At 24.9% G+C, this 26716-nt stretch overlaps 1 protein-coding gene across 3 annotated transcripts in view; it reads right to left on the bottom strand.

Annotated features, from left to right (window-relative positions):
* The window catches only part of LOC145293839 (protein RD3-like), a 59924-nt gene that overhangs the window by 10032 nt on the left and 23176 nt on the right, over positions 1-26716 (bottom strand). For all 3 annotated transcript variants that reach the window (XM_080140507.1, XM_080140506.1, XM_080140508.1), the window contains exon 2: positions 8240-8538. In XM_080140507.1, the coding sequence (XP_079996633.1) occupies positions 8240-8362 (123 nt within the window). In that variant the 5' untranslated portion in view covers positions 8363-8538. The remainder of the gene's footprint in view (positions 1-8239; positions 8539-26716) is intronic.

Here is a 26716-nt window from a genome sequence, read left to right as displayed (position 1 = left end):
TCATCTTGATCCTGTCTTGTTATCAGGACCAAGTATTTCTAGACGAGAGAGTGTGTGGTAGATGCAAAAGTCCACCACACTTTAAACTACGTCGAGTACAAATCACAGGAAAAAGGAAAAGGGGGAGATAACAACTGTTTGTAAATATAAACAACAGTTTTTAGGCCTTTATGGTCTACCATAGGTGAGGAAATATCACGTAATGACAAAGAAATTATCATATTTTTAGCAAAATGTGCAGTTATTTATCGATTTTTTCTTTTTTGGTATCGATTCTTCAAAGCATTTCCTATTTAATGGTATATTAGCAATATTGGACTAACTAAAAGAAAATTATTAATTTATTTTTCAAAGATTTAAAAGTAGTGTTTTTCGTAAAAATAATGAAAAAATTTTTTTTTGTTTTTTTTTGCTAATCCAGAAGAATAATTATTATTAACATATTTAACGAATTTCACACTTCAAAACAGAATGGATGAAAAATCAAACACATTCAAAATTCGAATTTTCAACCTTAAAATCTGATACGTGCAGTTATTTGTTGTTGTTGTTGTTTTATCTACAATCCTCACCCTACTCATAATACAATATATTTTGCTCAGTTTTGACTGATTATTTTAAGCATATTTGTAACCGCAAATAAAAAAGTGGGGTTGTATATATATAAATATCGATTATGAAAAAAAAGTATACCGTTATAAAATTCATTTTTCATTTAATAATCGGTGAAAATTCCGTATTGATTGGATAATTACTTGATTTTTGGTAGACTTTTAAAGGGAGACTGTCAAAAAATGCTTACTCCCTCCTTCCGTTTTGGCCGTACCTATATAAATAATTTTATGCCATATGATATATTTTTGATGATAACATTCGGTTACGGATGATAAGTAGTTGTTTGCCTTTGGTTACAACCAAATTAATTTGGTATGGTTTTGAAAAAAGTGAGAATTAAAACTACTTCCCTTTTGCATGTACAATGGGAGGAGTACCGTTATATTTTGTGTGCGATGATCCAATTAAACTGATATAAGGGAGATCACTCAGATCACAAAATACGCGCATAGTTCTTAATATTTGACGAGTTATTTCCCTTTTATTATTTCTTTGTCAATGTCAAATTTTGATACTGTTTTTGCCAATAACAGATTTACTGGGTGTATCAGAATTTGGAGGAAATATTAAAAAAAAACCTCGTAATTTCTCTTTTTAAAGTGGGTTGTTTATTTTCTGTATAGAATATACTTCCAAAATAAACTATTAAAGTTGTTTAAAAAATAATAGAAATATTATTTTTTATTTTTTAAAAAACAGTGTTAACGAAATGTTTACAAAATGCCGGCGTGCCTTCATGCATTCATTTTTTTACGTAATAAAATCAATTGAATTTTACGAGTTAAATATTTTTCAATTTTTAAACTTTAAAAATCTATCAAAATTTTTCTATTGGTTCAATTTTTACGATATTTTCAGGGTCAATGTGAAATTTTATGCTCTTTCCAATAAACCAAATATAATATTTTAGACAAACTTTTTTTTTAAATTCACCCCCACCCATTTTGAAATGTCTATTAAAATTTTAATAATTAATTTATGTACCAAAGTTTTATATATCACAAATTTAAGATAAAAGATCAATAAAGAAAATATTCTAATTTAAAACAAAAAAAGAATAGTTTTTTGGAAATTTACCTGTAAAGTTCAAAGTGTAAAACCTTTTTTTTTTTAAAAAAACCATGTTGATTTTTTTTTTTTAATGAAAGCTCATGTTATGCTTGTATCGTCAAGTAAATACCAGCCGCTGATGGTAAATTTTTCTATTTCATTCAATGTTTTCTTTTTTTAGATATTTAAAAAAAATAAAAATTCAGTCGATAAAGAACTATTAAAATATATCAATCAAAAACTAGTGTATTTCATTAAAAGAATTTTTTTAAAAAATCGATTAAGTGGATTTTTTGTTTTAGGGGAAAAACTTATAAGTGAATGTGCGTTTCTTTTTAACTACGGAGGACGAAAAATGCTAATTTTGATTAACACACACAATAAAAAAAGAGACATTATTTATGTCACTTGGACGAATCCATATTTGATAAATTTCATATTAGCAGGAGCAGCAGCTCTTTAAGCTTGTCACAAAACAGGTTACAAAAATGCGATTTTCTACAACCCTCGCTTTAAAAAAATCCTTTTATTTAAAAAATACATGGAATTTAAAATATAAATATGGATAAATTCTTAACAATAAAGAATGGAACTACCCATTTAATAGTATATTTTTTTAAGTAAGTGATATATACATATATTTATAAGCAAGTCAAAATATGTTGATTGTCTTTATATTTTTTTAAAGAAAACTGCTTTAAAAAAAACAAATATTGCATAATTTGCTATTAAACCTTTTATTTTTTAAAAATTTGGTCTTTGCTCCTTTAATTGAAAAGAAAAACAGGGTTTGAATTACATTTTTCAAGTAGTTATAAGCTTAAAAAAATAGTAAGTTGAATTATTAAAGTTCTAATCATCATTTTTAATGGCCACTTTCTGATACACCTACAGATTTACAGCATATGTGAAGTTCGAGATATGTATTTTGCATGTGGGTGAAATCGTAGATGTGTATTTAGCAGATTTGTGAAAGCTGTCAGTCTTATTTGAAGGAATACAAGGTAATATGATTTTATAACCTTAGGAAAAGGCTGTTATGGTTCTCCTTCAGGATAGCTGACCCGACTCTGAGGATTGATGAAGCAAATTTTAAAATAGAGGAATTAGTTGTAGATGCGACAGTCTGTCTGAAACACTCAACCACCTGTAGACAACAGCTGCTCTGATTATAAGTGCTATAAATGTAATCGCTATAATCGTTTCATGAGAGATTGTGTACCAGACCACGCGTCAACGCTCTTATTGCTGCAACAAAACAGTTTATCTTTTTAGTGATTGTTCTGTGAAACAAAGTTAAAGATGAGACATCAGTGCTAATCCCAAACAATGAACATGGCACTACCTATCATTGCCACCTATGTTGATGATGCATCATGATTGGCTCTTTTCAACAATGGGTTCTCACATTCCATTTTAAGCATAAAGTTAGTCCAAGTCAAAGCAGAATATGGTGGTAACCATATTGATTTGTGCTATGTAGACCTGCTGTGGAAATGACACCATTAGGATCTGTACAGAGACTAGTAAGGTTTCCACAATTAACATACTGATTACATAAGAGAAACCTCTTGAATTTTAATATGTTATTTGGTATTGATGCCATTAAGGCACTCGATGGTGTTTGTATTGTGCATTCTAGAAATGTAGAGTTTGAAGAAACACAACCCATTTGTGTACTGCTTCTGATTAACATTGCAAAATTTGACAAGTGGAAAAGAGTTAAGGTTAAAGCATAGAAACAGTCAGCAGGTTGTGCACCAGAGAAGCTTCATCCTAATATTTCCAAATATGATCATGAACACGAATTACAAACCTCGGTAAACAACACTTGTTGCTGTTATATATAATGAGGAGCATTTTGCTCAACCAAGGGCCTGATATAACTGGGATCAGGTTGATAAGAAAGTTCTTATGGTTTTTAACTTTTAAATTCAGATGAACATATCTCGGCTTAAACAAAAATTTATTGATCAAAATAAACACCATCAAAACCAACACACGTTTGCCAGTAATGGAAAAATTTTGCATTCTGTCGGCGATGAAATTATTGAAGGCGTTTTCATATCGCTTAGGTTTTTGAAGCATTTTTCATGCAGAAAATTGTTGAGATACTTGAAAAAGTGGTAGTCGGTAGGTGAGATGTCTGGAGAGTATGGCAGATGAGACAGAGTTTTGTTCAACTTCTGCAGAGCTGTTTAGCAACGTGTGGTCGAGCACTGTCATAGGGGAGAATTAGGCCTTATCTATTGACTAATGCTGGGTGTTGTCGAAATTTCTGATGTAATTCATTCATTTGTTGACAGTACTTCTCGACCATAATGATTTTGCCTGCATTACAAAAACTGTATTGGATGAGACCAGTCGCAGACCACCAAACAATCAGCATGACCATCTTTTAGTGCAACTCTGGCTTTAAGAAGTATCGTGAAGCTTCATCGGTTTCTAACCACTGTACTGAGCATTGCCGGATACTGTAAAGAGCCCACTTTTTGCCGCAAGTCACAACCCAGTCAAGAAACGGATCATTCTTGTTGCGTAAAAGAAGGGAAAATGACACATCATAACAGTGTTTCTCTTGTTTGTCATTCAATTCGTGAGACATCCATTTATCAATTTTTTTTTGTCTTTCCAATCTCTCTCAAGTGGTTGGAAATTGTATGTTATTCAGAAACAGGTTCTTGAACAGTGATGCGAATTTGCTTTTTTTCTATCAACGTTCTGAAAAGAAGACTTAATTGTCTTTAAACAATTGTAATTTAAATGATTAAATAGAGTGAAAATAGTTTTGCTGCAGACAAATAAAACCATGGGACATCATGTAAATGGACTATCATGAATGTTTATGAAAAATTAAAAAAGTGCTCCACTGAGGTTGCTCCAGTCCTCTCCAAATTTTAAAACAAATGTCTTAACGAATCTTGCTTTTCTGACTGCTGGAAAGCTGCTTCTGTGGTATCAGTTTACAAGAATTCTGGTGAAAGAACTGACTCATTAAATTATCGCCCCATTAGCCTCCTCCCACTTTTCACCAAAATATTTGAGTCCATAATTAATCAAGCTCTAGTCCATCACCTTACAGCTGCTAAACTTCTGACCGACCAACAATATGGATTAAGGCAAGCCCGTTCTACAACAGATATCCTAACTGCAATCTCTGAACGTATATACCATACACTGGACAAAACAAGGGAGGGTAGAGCAGTAGCCCTCGATATATCTAAGGCTTTTGACAGGGTATGGCATGATGGTCTTCTCAGAAACATCAGATCATACTGTTTCATTGGAAGAATACTTTGCATAATTAAATCCTTCTTAAATAAGAGAAGAATAGAAAAAGAAGTGTAGATTGGACCGTAATTTGGCAAATAGAACCCCTCAGCCCAAATTCTGATTGATAATCATGCTGTCTTCTGTAGTCAGGCAGTTAATAAATAAATGGGTGTTCAAGTTCTGGTCACACTGCATATCGCTCATGGAGAAATGGTATCATTAAAAGGCATCATTGGTTAATAAAGTGGATTTCTGCATAAAACAGCTGTTCTATTATGGAGACTGTATTGGTAAAATGTTACCCTCAAAGATGAAGTGTTCACTTCGTCATTACCCGTCAATTTGCTGCACTCATACCAAATTTTAGTGAAAGAGGTCAATGTTACACTCCATTTAGATGACCAAAGGATCTTTACACATTATAAAGACCTGGACACACAGTTTAAGTGAAAAAGCCAAAGGGACATTGCATGTTTAAATTTATGCTAGATTGCATCATCGGAGGAATAAGTCCACAATTGGTCGTTATTAATAGCATGTTTCAGCATGTGAGAGACATGTGCCCATATCGCAGTTCAGCACTGGTAGCAGACAACAATGATGACATATCAGAAAGTGATGAATGGAGAGAATAAGATTCCAATGCAAGTAGCAATATTGATTCCACATCTGATAGTGAGGAAGAGATCGGATCTGCTTTGGTTGAGCTATGTTATTTAACTACAAATTTAGATGCAGGTACATCTGATGGTTAGGTCAGTGATGAAGAAACAACCGTCTCACTATAGAGAAGTACTAGAGTAGAGGTTCTCAACCAGAGGAAATTTACCCCCAGAAGTAAAAATTATATAGTCGTGGGTAAATAATTGAAGTACTTGATAATTTAAAAATAATTATATCTTTTTAGATCGTGTTGTGTTTAAGAAACGTACATACCTGGATTCATATGTTCAATATGGCTTGGACTTCATTTTTGTGGATGGTGTGGAGAAGCCTCAGTGTTTGCTGTGCTTAAAAGTTCTTGGAAACCTTCACTGAAACCTTCAATACTAAAACAACATCTGGAAGCTTCACATCCTGTCCATGCATCCGATGGCTGTGCTACATTTGAGGCAAAAAGAGCTAGGTTTAGGGTGGCAGGAACACTTCCCAAACTTGGTTTTGTATCTGAGAAGAAACCAATGCTTGCAGCTTCCTATAATGTAGCACTACAAATAGCAAAGGCCAAAAAATCTCATGATATTGCTGAGAAGCTGATTAAAGTTTGTGCCTTAGACATTGTAACGTGATCAACTTGAGGGAGTGATTTGCTCCCCATTGGGGAGGTTGAGACCCCCCCCCCGGGACCTGCGAAAGACTGGGTAAATATGCTAAAATTGTTTAAATTAATCCCGGATGACAGCGGATATCAAAAAAACTTGAATTAGAAGATATAGATATATATTTAGTTTTATTGTCAAACCCAGAGATATATTTGTTATTTGAAAAATAGACGACAGGAAATGTTAGAATAATGACGATGATGTTCGTCTGGCCTGAGGGGCACCGGACCAGGTGTTCTGAGTTTTAGGCAGGGAAAATTGACAGGCGTTGACCCTCTGAGGTCATGGGAACAGATATCATTTTTGGTCCCAGATTACAAAACTGGTAATATTGGTGCAGTGCACACACGCAATTTAAATTGGAAAGCCCCAGATACGTACCGTGATCTGATTGGCTGAGTGAATTTTCCACCCCGACCCGACCCAGAATATATAAGGCCAATACCGCTCGAAATTAATCAGATTTGTGTGGAATCTCGAGATAATAACCAACTCCCAACACCTGACTCCCCCTCTCCATTCCACCTGAGCGCCATCTACGAAGAGAGAGATTTGAGACTTTAACAAATGTGCTGAGAACTGAAGTGTACATATCTGTAAAAAGTTTGTAATTTTTATGAAATTAATTTTAAGTAGAATAGAACCCAATTGTCTGTTTTTCTTTCTGGTGAATACAGCTTTCGTTTTTCTGCTTCCAGAGAATTCTACACCGAGGCGTTCAGGATTTAATGTGATAGCCTCTCGGAGAACTAGACATCACGAGCCAAAGTCCGAAGACGATCAGGGGTCAGTTGTTTGACCTCACCACGAGAGGCATGTCACACATGGTTGAACATGTATGTGGGATTAAAGAAAAGCAGATGATTCAAACCATTCCCCTTTCTAATGATACAATCCATCTATCAGGGTTCTCAAGTTTAGTAGCAATAAAGACAAAGACCAAAAACTCACTGAAAACCGATGATGATATAAGAGTAGCCTTGTCAGAAACAGCTCCTCGCATAAACAAACTGATTGACTCAATAAATCAGCAGTGTTCCCACTGATAGTGCTTCTGGTGTAGACACAAATGAACTGGATGTGTGAATGAATGCAAGCATTATTTTTTGTAATATAAGTTAACTTCATAATTTTCTATTTAGAAAAGGTTTGATTTTCATTATTTTTGTGATACGAATGTGTTGTGTTCGAAGAAATTATGATATCAGGATCATTGGATAACATCGAACAAGTAGGCAAGCTCATTGTATTTTTAAACACAATTAATTCAGGGCAGAAACCTTAAATTATTTACAGACGATACTGAATGTCCAGCAATGTCTGCCATGTTGCTTTTCTCTCCCTCACTAGAACTCTCTAGTCTTTTTAAGGATCTATAAAGGGTAATAACTCTTGCTTTCTTTATTTAGAGTTATTCCCTCTTTATCGCTATAACAGAATGTATAATACTATTTTTAGACAAAACCTCAAGTCCTAAACAATAAAAAGGTTCTTTTTGACCTTTTTATTTTTCTATCACTTTATGATGGCTATGAATTTTTTGTAAGCAGTAAATGGAGAAATACATAAAGCCAAGGGGTCAATGATGGAGGAAACGTTGAGAATGGCTGTACTAGGGTAATATGATTGTGTCACCCATAATTTTTTCCTGCAATTTTCGATGAAGCGTGTACAATAGTATATAACATTTTAAAAAAGAAATAGATAACTGATAATGGATTACACTTTGAGATTAAGAACAAAGGAAACATGAAAAATGTATAATTGTGTTGATTTAATTATGACAATATTCAGGAAACAAAGATGATCATGATTAGAGTCAGAGTGAATGATTAGCACAAATACATTTTTAAAATTGATAGTGTCACATAATTTTGTTGCGATTCCTTTTTAAGTTTGAGAAAGTTATTAAACGCATGTATTTATAAAATTAGGAGGTACTCTATATAAAAAATTAATAAATGTTTATAAAAGCTTACCTTTAATTGAATTTCCAACTCGAGCAATAAAGACTCTGTGACGACAACATGTATATCTTTTTCAATAGGTGAGCGGGTTTCACCTGATACCCAGGACTTCAACCAAGTACGGATCCCAGACATTGCCACGCCTTGTGTGTGCTGTAGATCAAGAAGGCAGAGGGACCTGTCCTTAACAATTTGTAGATAGTAAATAACCCCACATATGTCACACACCAGAATATGTCCTAATGTTTGTAGGAAGTCAGTAATTATCCGGGCAGATCAGGAGTTGAATGAAATCTTGAAAAACATTGTGCCTAAAATGAAGATGAAGGGAAATGTTAGAATTGGTTTAATGTTTTTCAGTCTTAATATGGCTAAGCTGGATGTTTTATAAGCCGAGGATGAAACTGTTCGCTTGATACATTTCTTGTGGCTGGTATACTGATAAAGCAATGATTTCTGTGTAAAACATATTTGGCACTTGTGCAGGATAGTGCATCAAAAAATTTTAGTACTTCCAAATTTTGATGTAGATATGGGAATGCTTGGCGAACAGAATAATGTTTTTTGAAAAAAATTTATTTACAGAGATTGTGTTTTTGTGTTTTTTTATTATTGTCCACATGAGGGCAAAGTTTTTGCCCTTTTAAAATTTTATTTAGGTTAATGAAGCGTTCTTTTGTAAACATTTCATATATTTTTCATACATAGATATTATTCTTTTTTGTGTGTGTGGCAAAATGCATTACATACAAAATGTATTACATATAAAATGTATTTCATATAAAATGTATTTCATGTAAAATGTATTTCATATAAAATGTATTTCATATAAAATGTATTACATATAAAATGTATTTCATATAAAATGTATTACATACAAAATATAAAATGTATTTCATATAAAATGTATTACATATAAAATGTATTGCATATAAAATGTATTACATATAAAATGTATTACATATAAAATGTATTGCATATAAAATGTAGTTCATATAAAATGTATTACATACAAAATGTATTACATACAAAATGTATTACATATAAAATGTATTACATATTAAATGTATTGCATATAAAATTTATTACATATAAAATGTATTACATACAAAATGTATTACATACAAAATGTATTACATATAAAATGTATTACATACAAAATGTATTACATACAAAATATAAAATGTATTACATATAAAATGTATTTCATATAAAATGTATTACATATAAAATGAATTACATATAAAATGTATTTCATATAAAATGTATTTCATATAAAATGTATTTTATATAAAATGTATTTCATACAAAATGTATTACATATAAAATGTATTACATATAAAATGTATTTCATATAAAATGTATTGCATATAAAATGTATTACATATAAAATGTATTTCATATAAAATGTATTACACATAAAATGTATTTCATATAAAATGTATTACATATAAAATGTATTTCATATAAAATGTATTTCATATAAAATGTATTTCATATAAAATGTATTACATATAAAATGTATCACATATAAAATGTATCACATATAAAATGTATTTCATACAAAATGTATTACATATAAAATGTATTACATATAAAATGTATCACATATAAAATGTATTTCATACAAAATGTATTACATACAAATTGTATTACATATAAAAGCTAGTACAAATAAGGTGGGAACAGGAATGAGCTGCACTCATTCTACAGTTTCTATCACATAGGCAAAATAGCATACTCATTGATTTGGGCATCATTTCTGGCAGTGCTTAAACATGGGGAACAAAGTATATTTACAGGATGAATGTCATCTGTCAATCTCAGACTACTTTTTGAAGGTGCACAGAGGGAGAACCCAAGCACCAAACATTATGTGTATCCTTACTAAAATCTTCAATTCTTTCCTATGATCAAATTAACAAATCAGCTATTTACCTCCAAATGGATTCCTAGTTGACCCTAAAGGTTATACCCCATAAACCATGTCTAACATCTTGTCACACCTAACAATTTTCAAAGTATATTACTACCAAGAAAAGAAAAGCGTGAGTAACACTTAACTGAACTTAAGAGAAGGTTGCCAAAACACAGAATAACCTGCACAAGTGTACAGGACACCTGGTGTCCCTGCAACGCCAACATGCACACTATTGCACACATCCTTATAGTCTGTCCCCTAAGCGAGCCATGCTCTGACACAGATCTGAGGGATGCCTTGAACATTACCCGATGATGAACCTTGAGATGAAGTGAAACACTATGGTGATGGTGATGGTGATGATGATGATGGTGATGATGATGATGATGTCTAGCAGCATTAGAAAAAGTCTTCTTCAAATTCAAATTGGATTTTTCTTTTTCAAAATACATGGATGATTTATTTTACGAAACCTCAAAATTGAAAATATCAAAATTTTAAAAATCAAAAAATATTTTTGAATAACATTTTTACACTTTATAGAATCTTGTTATTCCAAGTTTATCATTTGTAAATTCACAAAACTGTTCATTTGTTTTCTCCATAAAATATGCGTATTTGTAATTATTTTAATTAATACATATGATGAAACGGCACATACCACACTGCCCACCCTCTTAAAAAAGGAAGTAATGCCTGGAATGCAGGTCTCATGACAACAGAACAGATACTACACTATCCCCTCTTCCCAAAAAGAAAAGGATAATGCTTGAAAGGATGTTATCATGAGAATACAACAAAGATTATCGCATAAATTGAACATTACAAGATGGCTTTTGGCATTAGATATGAAAGTAATTAGTATAGTTTTAGCATCAGACAAATATATACCAAATCTCCATTAGTAATAGATAATTGAGATTTAAAAAATATCACAAATAAAGTGAAATTTGTAAAGTATTTTTTAATTGATAAATTGTTAAAATTTCACAAAAATCTGAATTTTCATGAAAGGCTTTCATCTTCTATTTCCATCCTCTTGAATAAAGTAAAATATATTACACATTATGCACCCATACTCATAGAAGCTGTGTTCCAGAATTCATAATGAATTGTTAATTAGTTTAGAACTGTATCCTGTATATAAATATATAAACATACCTAATTCTAAGCATTGTCCGGAATAGATGCTTTATGTTGATGCTTTTGTGGTTGCCTATGAAACAATGAAAAGTCCAATTGTTCAGTTAAAGATTTTGAGGAATGCTATAGAAAGTAAAGATCCAAGAGTGAATGTTACTATGACCAAAGTGACGATCAATGTGGTTGTGGTGTTGGAACGCTCCCAGAAGAATGAAAGTTCCTTTCTTCAGTTTGTGGAAAGGGAGTTAGAAGCAACTCAATCTTTTGTTATATTTGTCAGCATTGGGCACGCAAGAAATGCAGTAGAATTACAGGTAGGTTGAGAGATGATAAACATTAATTGCAAAAAGTGTACAACAATGGAGACTGACAGGTACTCAGATGTTGAGAAAGAATATTGGGATGATGAGGATGTTCACAAGTTTTGTTACTTTGGTGATGCTATTGGAGCATAGAGAGAAGCTAGTGCAGATGTGATACTAAGAGTTAAGTATGGATGGCGTAATTTCAGAGAACTTCTACCACTGTTAACTCATGGGAGCATTACTGCTGAGACAAAGGGAAGAGTTTGTCAAGCATAAGGATCATTGTATCAGGTGGGTTGCCTGGGCTAAATTGACTCTTTCCCTCCACAGGTCTCTATTTCCATATCCTTCGAAAGATCTTCAAGTTGTAAGCCAACGTCTTCTGTTAATAATTTTGTGTACATCTTGAAAGGTCTTCCTACTTTAATAATTCCATATTTAGGATCCCACAATATCACATCACTGATGATCTCATCTTTTCTTCTGTGGCAGTGTGTCCGGCATATTATGTTCTTTTTTCTCTTAATACTGAAGAGATCCTGGGTAGGAGACCATACAGACGGCTAATGGTTGGGTGCGTTTTCCAGTTTAAGTTTAACACTGCCAAGAACATTCTAGTGTAAGTTCTACTTACTTTCAAGTTTTTGACTGTTGAACCATAAAGTAGCACCGTCTCCACTATGACTCTAAAAAAAATTTTCTTGATCTGTTCCGAGAGGGCAGATTTCCAAAGAACTTTCAGCCAATAAAGTGCACTTCAAGCCTTGGCTATTCTGATGTTGACATCATTTTTCAGTGGATGACTGTCAATATCTTGGCAGCCACATCCCATCCACCGAAAAAGCATAAGGAAGTTAGAACCATTAAGAAACAAAAGACACAAAGTCCACGAGGAAGGTAGAACAAATAAAGCAAAATGAAAAGAAAAAAAAAAGGAGTCTGTATGGATGGTAAAAAAATTAAAAAAGCAAGAATAAAGAACAAAAATAGAATCCATGTGGATAATTGGAACAAAGCAAACAGTAAAGACTAAAATAGAATCTCCAGGGAAATTAAATAAATAAGCAAGAAAATACAAACATTGAGTCAGAGGAAGACAGAAAAAAAAATATAGTATTCTGCTTAGACAACAAATAAAATTATTAGTAAAGTTGACTGATGATAGTCATAAAAATGAAAACAATAAATTCTGGGAAAAAGTCAGTTATACAATATTTGTAAATTGCCATGAAATATATTTTGTTGTAGAGAAAACTGAATACATTTTTTATGGTACTAGTGCATGTTGCGAACCAGATGTCTGTATACGTATACTTAGTACCTGACGTAAATCACTGGATTATGCTGAGCTCCGCTGAGCAAATCTTAAAAAATCAGAAACCGACAACAAACATGATTACCCAATGAGAAGCCACATAATTAGCAGATGACTTTTGATAAATTGGAACAAAAAGGCAAAAACAATTTTTTTAGTTATTAATTTTAAATTGTGGAATAACACACGGCAATTATATTGGACAAGTTAGTACAGTTGTAGAGTACTGCCAACAGAACAAACTGATAGCATCTGAAATAAGATGCAGGACATGCCCCCCCCCAAACATCTGAAGTGAACGTGGGATGGGCTCAGAACATAATGTTACTGATTGAAGGAACTATCCCTAAACTCAAACAGTAACACTAAACCTAAATCCTAACTGTAAACCCTATTTTCCCCCAATAAATTTAGTTCTTAATCATACAAGAAAAAGTTTCTACTCATTTAAAACAAAAAATAAAACAATATTTATTCATAAAACTTATGGTAGGTTGTTGTTATTGTTGTTAGATATTATTTTTTGCTTTTGTCTATTTTTTGTTTTGTTTTGTTTATTTAAATTGTTATCCATATCCAATGAATGTTGCTATTTTCTGTTTCCTAGCGTTTTTAAGATTTTCTCTGTGATGATTGGCATAATCTGGTGGTTTACCTCAGGTGTCGGGCAAACCCGAACGTACATATTCAGACATTCTGTTCATGAAATGTACTAATACCTTTTTTTTTTTAGTAATTAATATGAATAACATAGATTGAGAAAGTTGTACATGATGCAATATTCTTAAATTGAGGCAAGTAAAAATCTTTTGTTGGAAAGAATAATGAATAAAATTTAAATTAACAAAATGTTTATGATGTAAATTGATATGTAGACAAACACAAATGATAACAGTAAAATAGAATTAGTGTAAGACTTTAAAACAGGTAGGAAATATTAATTATTCTGTTTATTTAAGATTTATAACTAAGTACAGGGTGTTCAATATTTATTGATACAATTTTTTATTATTATCTATATTTAATGAATTTTCATGAATGTTTATCTTTTTCATGAGTATAACGTTTAAGATTACTTTTAACAACATACCCCATGATTTAACGAAACGAATTGCCATAATAGAACTATTCAAATCTGAAAAGTCTGCAAGAGACATTGCGAAGATCTTTAATGTGAACCGAATATTTGTGTGGGGAGCACTAAAACATTTCAAATTAATTGGTGAGATAAAGATATTTGGCATATCTTGAAGAGTAAAATCTCAGCTTCCTACTATACCAATTTGGAGGCTCTATAGAAGAAATTAAATAAGAAATGGGTCAAAATTCCACAAAATAACATTTGTGACTCATGGAAAGCATTCAGCAAGCGTTTGCAGCAGGTTATTGATGCAAAGGGTGGTTACATGGAATGAAGTTTAGACATTTTGAATCTAGCAATACGTTTGGGTGTTTTGTATTGTTTAATTCATTTAATAAATACAGGCAAAAAAGCTTTGCACGTATTTTAGTGCTATTATATCATATTACAGATGCAACTAGATTTTTGCAAGTAGGAAAACATAGTTTCATGATATTGTTTATTAAAGAGATTACTCAATTTACTATCTCTAGGAAAGTTCCTATCAATGATGCTATAAAATCTTTTTAGAATATTCAAGAGAATATGCTTATCATATGGCGAATTAAGCCATATGGTGGATCGTCTCCTATTTTTCTTTTTTATCATTTGTATTGACTAGCTCTTCTAGATTGGTTTCGATCATTAAGTAATTCGTTTTCGTTTATTGTTATTACTATTTTTTAATTCGCCTTCTAATTTTTATATTGATTAACACCAGCTTTACTTAATTCATTATTGGATTTGCTAAATAAATCTTATCTTTAGATTCAGTTAGAGTCTTATTATAGTACATTTCATTCTAAGATAATTTATGAATCTTTTTGGAGATATATGAAACTATGAATTTTTTAACAGAAAGTAGATGATTGGAATTATTATCTATATAAAATAAAGTATGGTTCAGTGTGTGATAGGGTTCATATGTATTATTAATTAATGTAACATCAAAAAATGACTACATTATCATTTATTTCTCTACTAGGTGTCCAAAAAATCACTTTAATAGATTCTTTATTTTTGATGATATCTTTCTGCAATTGTAACACAATCTGACTAAGACATTGGGAAAGTTTTAAAAAAACAAAATGCAAAATTCAAACAATCTTTATGTATTTTTCATGAATAAAAATCGTTTGAATTTTGCATTTTTTTTGCATGTCTTTTAAATGTTGCCCATTTTCAGCCTTGCATATTTGTGTTCATTCTAAAACATTATTCATGACAGATTGCAGAATCTCTAGATTGTGATTTAATTCCCTTATTTCGTTCCTGATGTTTTCCTTCAATTTTTGCAGGGTTAGGGGTTTATTAACATAGACTCTTTCTTTAAGATATCCCCACAAGAAAAAGTCAAATCTGGGGAACATGGTGGCCATTTGACATTGCCATAGCGAGAGATAATGTTGTTGCTAAAACATTGCCTGAGAAACTTCATGGTGTCTCTCGCTGTATGTGCCATTGCCCTATCTTGTTGGAACCATAATCCGAGCCTATTTTGAATTTGTGGGCGTGAAGTCTGTAATCATAGTTCGGTATCTCACTCCAATAACAGTGACAGCATTTTCATCTTCATCTTCAAAAAACTAGAAATATTATGTGCCTGGCAGTGTTCTTAGATAGGTTTTGTATTAGAAAATCTTTGATATGCATCTGATCATGGCTGATGGGAGGAGATCATGCTACCCCTGCGGATTAAATAAACAATTCCATTTGAAATTCTCTGCAGATTCCTGAAGAAAGTCTGAGGTTACATCGGTCGAAACAGTGTGCGAATAACACTCAAGATGAGAACAGTTGTTGAAACACACTCACTGAACAAATATGCACATCGTTAACTTCATTTATACTAAGATAGCATCTTAAGAATTTAATTCAAGCACTTGTTACATATAGGATTACTGATTCACAATTTTTATGTTATTCAATGTCAAAAAAATGCTCATAACTTATTCACATTACTGTAAATTGATACCAGTCAACACAATTACATTTTTACTTTTGTTCCCAATCAGCATGAGAGAGAAAGCAAGAAAAAATAATAATATAACAAACATGTCATGCACGATATGTTTTTTGCATTATTAATTTTTTTTCACTTTTTTTTTAGATAATAAGCTATATTTTATATGTTTTTTGCATTATTAATTTTTTTTCACTTTTTTTTTTAGATAATAAGCTATATTTTATATGTTTTTTGCATTATTACTTTTTTTTGGATAATAAGCTATATTTTATATGTTTTTTGCATTATTAATTTTTTTTCACTTTTTTTTTAGATAATAAGCTATATTTTATATGTTTTTTGCATTATTACTTTTTTTTTCACTTTTTTTGGATAATAAGCTATATTTTATATGTTTTTTGCATTATTAATTTTTTTTCACTTTTTTTTTAGATAATAAGCTATATTTTATATGTTTTTTGCATTATTATTTTTTTTTCACTTTTTTTTGGATAATAAGCTATATTTTATATGTTTTTTGCATTATTAATTTTTTTTCACTTTTTTTTTAGATAATAAGCTATATTTTATATGTTTTTTGCATTATTACTTTTTTTTTCACTTTTTTTTGGATAATAAGCTATATTTTATATGTTTTTTGCATTATTAATTTTTTTAAAATTTTTTTTAGATAATAAGCTATATTTTATATGTTTTTTGCATTATTAATTTTTTTTTCACTTTTTTTTGGATAATAAGCTATATTTTATATGTTTTTTGCATTATTAATTTTTTTAAAATTTTTTTTAGATAATAAGCTATATTTTATATGTTTTTTGCATTATTAATTTTTTTTTCACTTTTTTTTTAGATAATAAGCTATATTTTATATGTTTTTTGCATTATTAATTTTTTTTTCACTTTTTTTTTTAGATAATAAGCTATATTTTATATGTTTTTTGCATTATTAATTTTTTTTCACTTTTTTTTTAGATAATAAGCTATATTTTATATGTTTTTTGCATTATTAATTTTTTTTTCACTTTTTTTTTTAGATAATAAGCTATATTTTATATGTTTTTCCATTATTACTTTTTTTTTCACTTTTTTTTTTGGATAATAAGCTATATTTTATATGTTTTTTGCATTATTAATTTTTTTTCACTTTTTTTTTAGATAATAAGCTATATTTTATATGTTTTTTGCATTATTAATTTTTTTCACTTTTTTTTTTAGATAATAAGCTATATTTTATATGTTTTTTGCATTATTAATTTTTTTTCACTTTTTTTTAGATAATAAGCTATATTTTATATGTTTTTTGCATGATTAATTTTTTTTCACTTTTTTTTTAGATAATAAGCTATATTTTATATGTTTTTTGCATTATTAATTTTTTTTCACTTTTTTTTTAGATAATAAGCTATATTTTATATGTTTTTTGCATTATTAATTTTTTTTCACTTTTTTTTTAGATAATAAGCTATATTTTATATGTTTTTTGCATTATTACTTTTTTTTTCACTTTTTTTTGGATAATAAGCTATATTTTATATGTTTTTTGCATTATTAATTTTTTTTCACTTTTTTTTTTAGATAATAAGCTATATTTTATATGTTTTTTGCATTATTAATTTTTTTTCACTTTTTTTTTAGATAATAAGCTATATTTTATATGTTTTTTGCATTATTACTTTTTTTTGGATAATAAGCTATATTTTATATGTTTTTTGCATTATTAATTTTTTTTCACTTTTTTTTTAGATAATAAGCTATATTTTATATGTTTTTTGCATTATTACTTTTTTTTTCACTTTTTTTGGATAATAAGCTATATTTTATATGTTTTTTGCATTATTAATTTTTTTTCACTTTTTTTTTAGATAATAAGCTATATTTTATATGTTTTTTGCATTATTATTTTTTTTTCACTTTTTTTTGGATAATAAGCTATATTTTATATGTTTTTTGCATTATTAATTTTTTTTCACTTTTTTTTTAGATAATAAGCTATATTTTATATGTTTTTTGCATTATTACTTTTTTTTTCACTTTTTTTTGGATAATAAGCTATATTTTATATGTTTTTTGCATTATTAATTTTTTTTAAATTTTTTTTAGATAATAAGCTATATTTTATATGTTTTTTGCATTATTAATTTTTTTTTCACTTTTTTTTGGATAATAAGCTATATTTTATATGTTTTTTGCATTATTAATTTTTTTTCACTTTTTTTTTAGATAATAAGCTATATTTTATATGTTTTTTGCATTATTAATTTTTTTCACTTTTTTTTTTAGATAATAAGCTAAATTTTATGTTTTTTGCATTATTAATTTTTTTTCACTTTTTTTTAGATAATAAGCTATATTTTATATGTTTTTTTGCATTATTAATTTTTTTCACTTTATTTTTAGATAATAAGCTATATTTTATGTTTTTTGCATTATTATTTTTTTTCACTTTTTTATAGATAAGCTATATTTTACATGTTTTTTGCATTATTAATTTTTTTCACTTTTTTTTAGATAATAAGCTATATTTTATATGTTTTTTGCATTATTAATTTTTTTTCACTTTTTTTTAGATAATAAGCTATATTTTATAAGTTTTTTGCATTATTAATTTTTTTCACTTTTTTTTTAGATAATAAGCTATATTTTATATGTTTTTTGCATTATTAATTTTTTTTCACTTTTTTTTTTAGATAATAAGCTATATTTTATATGTTTTTTGCATTATTAATTTTTTTTCACTTTTTTTTAGATAATAAGCTATATTTTATATGTTTTTTGCATTATTAATTTTTTTTCACTTTATTTTTAGATAATAAGCTATATTTTATATGTTTTTGGCATTATTAATTTTTTTCCATTTTTTTTTAGATAATAAGCTATATTTTATGTTTTTTGCATTATTAATTTTTTTTCACTTTTTTTTTAAGATAATAAGCTATATTTTATATGTTTTTTGCATTATTATTTTTTTTTCACTTTTTTTTTAGATAATAAGCTATATTTTATATGTTTTTTGCATTATTAATTTTTTTCACTTTTTTTTAGATAATAAGCTATATTTTATATGTTTTTTGCATTATTAATTTTTTTCACTTCTTTCTTTAGATAATAAGCTATATTTTATGTTTTTTGCATGATTAATTTTTTTTCACTTTTTTTTTAGATAATAAGCTATATTTTATATGTTTTTTGCATTATTAATGTTTTTTCACTTTTTTTTTTTAGATAATAAGCTATATTTTATATGTTTTTTGCATTATTAATTTTTTTCACTTTTTTTAGATAATAAGCTATATTTTATATGTTTTTTGCATTATTAATTTTTTTTCACTTTTTTTTTTAGATAATAAGCTATATCTTATATGTTTTTTGCATTATTAATTTTTTTTCACTTTTTTCTTTAGATAATAAGCTATATTTTATGTTTTTTGCATGATTAATTTTTTTTCACTTTTTTCTTTAGATAATAAGCTATATTTTATATGTTTTTTGCATTATTAATTTTTTTTCACTTTTTTTTTAGATAATAAGCTATATTTTATATGTTTTTTGCATTATTACTTTTTTTTTCACTTTTTTTGGATAATAAGCTATATTTTATATGTTTTTTGCATTATTAATTTTTTTTCACTTTTTTTTTTAGATAATAAGCTATATTTTATATGTTTTTTGCATTATTAATTTTTTTTCACTTTTTTTTTAGATAATAAGCTATATTTTATATGTTTTTTGCATTATTACTTTTTTTTGGATAATAAGCTATATTTTATATGTTTTTTGCATTATTAATTTTTTTTCACTTTTTTTTTAGATAATAAGCTATATTTTATATGTTTTTTGCATTATTACTTTTTTTTTCACTTTTTTTGGATAATAAGCTATATTTTATATGTTTTTTGCATTATTAATTTTTTTTCACTTTTTTTTTAGATAATAAGCTATATTTTATATGTTTTTTGCATTATTATTTTTTTTTCACTTTTTTTTGGATAATAAGCTATATTTTATATGTTTTTTGCATTATTAATTTTTTTTCACTTTTTTTTTAGATAATAAGCTATATTTTATATGTTTTTTGCATTATTACTTTTTTTTTCACTTTTTTTTGGATAATAAGCTATATTTTATATGTTTTTTGCATTATTAATTTTTTTAAAATTTTTTTTAGATAATAAGCTATATTTTATATGTTTTTTGCATTATTAATTTTTTTTTCACTTTTTTTTGGATAATAAGCTATATTTTATATGTTTTTTGCATTATTAATTTTTTTTCACTTTTTTTTTAGATAATAAGCTATATTTTATATGTTTTTTGCATTATTAATTTTTTTCACTTTTTTTTTTAGATAATAAGCTAAATTTTATGTTTTTTGCATTATTAATTTTTTTTCACTTTTTTTTAGATAATAAGCTATATTTTATATGTTTTTTTGCATTATTAATTTTTTTCACTTTATTTTTAGATAATAAGCTATATTTTATATGTTTTTTGCATTATTATTTTTTTTCACTTTTTTATAGATAAGCTATATTTTACATGTTTTTTGCATTATTAATTTTTTTCACTTTTTTTTAGATAATAAGCTATATTTTATATGTTTTTTGCATTATTAATTTTTTTTCACTTTTTTTTAGATAATAAGCTATATTTTATAAGTTTTTTGCATTATTAATTTTTTTCACTTTTTTTTTAGATAATAAGCTATATTTTATATGTTTTTTGCATTATTAATTTTTTTTCACTTTTTTTTTTAGATAATAAGCTATATTTTATATGTTTTTTGCATTATTAATTTTTTTTCACTTTTTTTTTAGATAATAAGCTATATTTTATATGTTTTTTGCATTATTACTTTTTTTTGGATAATAAGCTATATTTTATATGTTTTTTGCATTATTAATTTTTTTTCACTTTTTTTTTAGATAATAAGCTATATTTTATATGTTTTTTGCATTATTACTTTTTTTTTCACTTTTTTTGGATAATAAGCTATATTTTATATGTTTTTTGCATTATTAATTTTTTTTCACTTTTTTTTTAGATAATAAGCTATATTTTATATGTTTTTTGCATTATTATTTTTTTTTCACTTTTTTTTGGATAATAAGCTATATTTTATATGTTTTTTGCATTATTAATTTTTTTTCACTTTTTTTTTAGATAATAAGCTATATTTTATATGTTTTTTGCATTATTACTTTTTTTTTCACTTTTTTTTGGATAATAAGCTATATTTTATATGTTTTTTGCATTATTAATTTTTTTAAAATTTTTTTTAGATAATAAGCTATATTTTATATGTTTTTTGCATTATTAATTTTTTTTTCACTTTTTTTTGGATAATAAGCTATATTTTATATGTTTTTTGCATTATTAATTTTTTTTCACTTTTTTTTTAGATAATAAGCTATATTTTATATGTTTTTTGCATTATTAATTTTTTTCACTTTTTTTTTTAGATAATAAGCTAAATTTTATGTTTTTTGCATTATTAATTTTTTTTCACTTTTTTTTAGATAATAAGCTATATTTTATATGTTTTTTTGCATTATTAATTTTTTTCACTTTATTTTTAGATAATAAGCTATATTTTATGTTTTTTGCATTATTATTTTTTTTCACTTTTTTATAGATAAGCTATATTTTACATGTTTTTTGCATTATTAATTTTTTTCACTTTTTTTTAGATAATAAGCTATATTTTATATGTTTTTTGCATTATTAATTTTTTTTCACTTTTTTTTAGATAATAAGCTATATTTTATAAGTTTTTTGCATTATTAATTTTTTTCACTTTTTTTTTAGATAATAAGCTATATTTTATATGTTTTTTGCATTATTAATTTTTTTTCACTTTTTTTTTTAGATAATAAGCTATATTTTATATGTTTTTTGCATTATTAATTTTTTTTCACTTTTTTTTAGATAATAAGCTATATTTTATATGTTTTTTGCATTATTAATTTTTTTTCACTTTTTTTTTTAGATAATAAGCTATATCTTATATGTTTTTTGCATTATTAATTTTTTTTCACTTTTTTCTTTAGATAATAAGCTATATTTTATGTTTTTTGCATGATTAATTTTTTTTCACTTTTTTCTTTAGATAATAAGCTATATTTTATATGTTTTTTGCATTATTAATTTTTTTTCACTTTTTTTTTAGATAATAAGCTATATTTTATATGTTTTTTGCATTATTACTTTTTTTTTCACTTTTTTTGGATAATAAGCTATATTTTATATGTTTTTTGCATTATTAATTTTTTTTCACTTTTTTTTTTAGATAATAAGCTATATTTTATATGTTTTTTGCATTATTAATTTTTTTTCACTTTTTTTTTAGATAATAAGCTATATTTTATATGTTTTTTGCATTATTACTTTTTTTTGGATAATAAGCTATATTTTATATGTTTTTTGCATTATTAATTTTTTTTCACTTTTTTTTTAGATAATAAGCTATATTTTATATGTTTTTTGCATTATTACTTTTTTTTTCACTTTTTTTGGATAATAAGCTATATTTTATATGTTTTTTGCATTATTAATTTTTTTTCACTTTTTTTTTAGATAATAAGCTATATTTTATATGTTTTTTGCATTATTATTTTTTTTTCACTTTTTTTTGGATAATAAGCTATATTTTATATGTTTTTTGCATTATTAATTTTTTTTCACTTTTTTTTTAGATAATAAGCTATATTTTATATGTTTTTTGCATTATTACTTTTTTTTTCACTTTTTTTTGGATAATAAGCTATATTTTATATGTTTTTTGCATTATTAATTTTTTTAAAATTTTTTTTAGATAATAAGCTATATTTTATATGTTTTTTGCATTATTAATTTTTTTTTCACTTTTTTTTGGATAATAAGCTATATTTTATATGTTTTTTGCATTATTAATTTTTTTTCACTTTTTTTTTAGATAATAAGCTATATTTTATATGTTTTTTGCATTATTAATTTTTTTCACTTTTTTTTTTAGATAATAAGCTAAATTTTATGTTTTTTGCATTATTAATTTTTTTTCACTTTTTTTTAGATAATAAGCTATATTTTATATGTTTTTTTGCATTATTAATTTTTTTCACTTTATTTTTAGATAATAAGCTATATTTTATGTTTTTTGCATTATTATTTTTTTTCACTTTTTTATAGATAAGCTATATTTTACATGTTTTTTGCATTATTAATTTTTTTCACTTTTTTTTAGATAATAAGCTATATTTTATATGTTTTTTGCATTATTAATTTTTTTTCACTTTTTTTTAGATAATAAGCTATATTTTATAAGTTTTTTGCATTATTAATTTTTTTCACTTTTTTTTTAGATAATAAGCTATATTTTATATGTTTTTTGCATTATTAATTTTTTTTCACTTTTTTTTTTAGATAATAAGCTATATTTTATATGTTTTTTGCATTATTAATTTTTTTTCACTTTTTTTTAGATAATAAGCTATATTTTATATGTTTTTTGCATTATTAATTTTTTTTCACTTTATTTTTAGATAATAAGCTATATTTTATATGTTTTTGGCATTATTAATTTTTTTCCATTTTTTTTTAGATAATAAGCTATATTTTATGTTTTTTGCATTATTAATTTTTTTTCACTTTTTTTTTAAGATAATAAGCTATATTTTATATGTTTTTTGCATTATTATTTTTTTTTCACTTTTTTTTTAGATAATAAGCTATATTTTATATGTTTTTTGCATTATTAATTTTTTTCACTTTTTTTTAGATAATAAGCTATATTTTATATGTTTTTTGCATTATTAATTTTTTTCACTTCTTTCTTTAGATAATAAGCTATATTTTATGTTTTTTGCATGATTAATTTTTTTTCACTTTTTTTTTAGATAATAAGCTATATTTTATATGTTTTTTGCATTATTAATGTTTTTTCACTTTTTTTTTTTAGATAATAAGCTATATTTTATATGTTTTTTGCATTATTAATTTTTTTCACTTTTTTTAGATAATAAGCTATATTTTATATGTTTTTTGCATTATTAATTTTTTTTCACTTTTTTTTTTAGATAATAAGCTATATCTTATATGTTTTTTGCATTATTAATTTTTTTCACTTTTTTCTTTAGATAATAAGCTATATTTTATGTTTTTTGCATGATTAATTTTTTTTCACTTTTTTCTTTAGATAATAAGCTATATTTTATATGTTTTTTGCATTATTAATTTTTTTTCACTTTTTTTTTTTAGATAATAAGCTATATTTTATATGTTTTTTGCATTATTAATTTTTTTTCACTTTTTTCTTTAGATAATAAGCTATATTTTATGTTTTTTGCATGATTAATTTTTTTTCACTTTTTTTTAGATAATAAGCTATATTTTATATGTTTTTTGCATTATTAATTTTCTTTCACTTTTTTTTTAGATAATAAGCTATATTTTATATGTTTTTTGCATTATTAATTTTTTTTTACTTTTTTTTAGATAATAAGCTATATTTTATATGTTTTTTGCATTATTAATTTTGTTCATTTTTTTTTAGATAATAAGCTATATTTTATATGGTTTTTGCATTATTAATTTTTTTTCACTTTTTTTTAGATAATAAGCTATATCTTATATGTTTTTTGCATTATTAATTTTTTTTCACTTTTTTCTTTAGATAATAAGCTATATTTTATGTTTTTTGCATGATTAATTTTTTTTCACTTTTTTCTTTAGATAATAAGCTATATTTTATATGTTTTTTGCATTATTAATTTTTTTTCACTTTTTTTTTTAGATAATAAGCTATATTTTATATGTTTTTTGCATTATTAATTTTTTTTCACTTTTTTCTTTAGATAATAAGCTATATTTTATGTTTTTTGCATGATTAATTTTTTCACTTTTTTCTTTAGATAATAAGCTATATTTTATGTTTTTTGCATTATTAATTTTTTTTCACTTTTTTTTTAGATAATAAGCTATATTTTATATGTTTTTTGCATTATTAATTTTTTTTCACTTTTTTTTTTTAGATAATAAGCTATATTTTATATGTTTTTTGCATTATTAATTTTTTTTCACTTTTTTCTTTAGATAATAAGCTATATTTTATGCTTTTTGCATGATTAATTTTTTTTCACTTTTTTTTTTAGATAATAAGCTATATTTTATATGTTTTTTGCATTATTAATTTTTTTTCACTTTTTTTTTAGATAATAAGCTATATTTTATATGTTTTTTGCATTATTAATGTTTTTCACTTTTTTTTTAGATAATAAGCTATATTTTATATGTTTTTTGCATTATAAATTTTTTTCACTTTTTTCTTTAGATAATAAGCTATATTTTATGTTTTTTGCATGATTAATTTTTTTTTTCTTTTTTTTTAGATAATAAGCTATATTTTATATGTTTTTTGCATTATTAATGTTTTTTCACTTTTTTTTTTTAGATAATAAGCTATATTTTATATGTTTTTTGCATTATTAATTTTTTTCACTTTTTTTTAGATAATAAGCTATATTTTATATGTTTTTTGCATTATTAATTTTTTTTCACTTTTTTTTTAGATAATAAGCTATATCTTATATGTTTTTTGCATTATTAATTTTTTTTCACTTTTTTCTTTAGATAATAAGCTATATTTTATGTTTTTTGCATTATTATTTTTTTTCACTTTTTTCTTTAGATAATAAGCTATATTTTATATGTTTTTTGCATTATTAATTTTTTTTCACTTTTTTTTAGATAATAAGCTATATTTTATATGTTTTTTGCATTATTAATTTTTTTTCACTTTTTTCTTTAGATAATAAGCTATATTTTATGTTTTTTGCATGATTAATTTTTTTTCACTTTTTTTTAGATAATAAGCTATATTTTATATGTTTTTTGCATTATTAATTTTCTTTCACTTTTTTTTAGATAATAAGCTATATTTTATATGTTTTTTGCATTATTAATTTTCTTTCACTTTTTTTTAGATAATAAGCTATATTTTATATGCTTTTTGCATTATTAATTTTTTTTCCCTTTTTTTAGATAATAAGCTATATTTTATATGTTTTTTGCATTATTAATTTTTTTTCACTTTTTTTTTTAGATAATAAGCTATATTTTATATGTTTTTTGCATTATTAATTTTTTTTCACTTTTTTTTTTAGATAATAAGCTTTATTTTATATGTTTTTTGCATTATTATTTTTTTTCACTTTTTTATAGATAAGCTATATTTTACATGTTTTTTGCATTATCAATTTTTTTCACTTTTTTTTAGATAATAAGCTATATTTAATGTTTTTTTGCATTATTAATTTTTTTTCACTTTTTTTTTAGATAATAAGCTATATTTTATATGTTTTTTGCATTATTAATTTTTTTTCCATTTTTTTTAGATAATAAGCTATATTTTATATGTTTTTTGCATTATTAATTTTTTTTCACTTTTTTTTTTAGATAATAAGCTATATTTTATATGTTTTTTGCATTATTAATTTTTTTTCACTTTTTTTTTAGATAATAAGCTATATTTTATATGTTTTTTGCATTATTAATTTTTTTTCACTTTTTTTTTAGATAATAAGCTATATTTTACATGTTTTTTGCATTATTAATTTTTTTCACTTTTTTTTTTAGATAATAAGCTATATTTTATATGTTTTTTGCATTATTAATTTTTTTTCACTTTTTTTTAGATAAGCTATATTTTACATGTTTTTTGCATTATTAATTTTTTTCACTTTTTTT

Source organism: Euprymna scolopes, chromosome 15, assembly GCF_053919585.1.
Source record: "Euprymna scolopes isolate OS-2025 chromosome 15, ASM5391958v1, whole genome shotgun sequence".
Taxonomy (NCBI): Eukaryota; Metazoa; Mollusca; class Cephalopoda; order Sepiida; family Sepiolidae; genus Euprymna; species Euprymna scolopes.
This window is presented reverse-complemented; position numbering and strand designations above follow the sequence as displayed.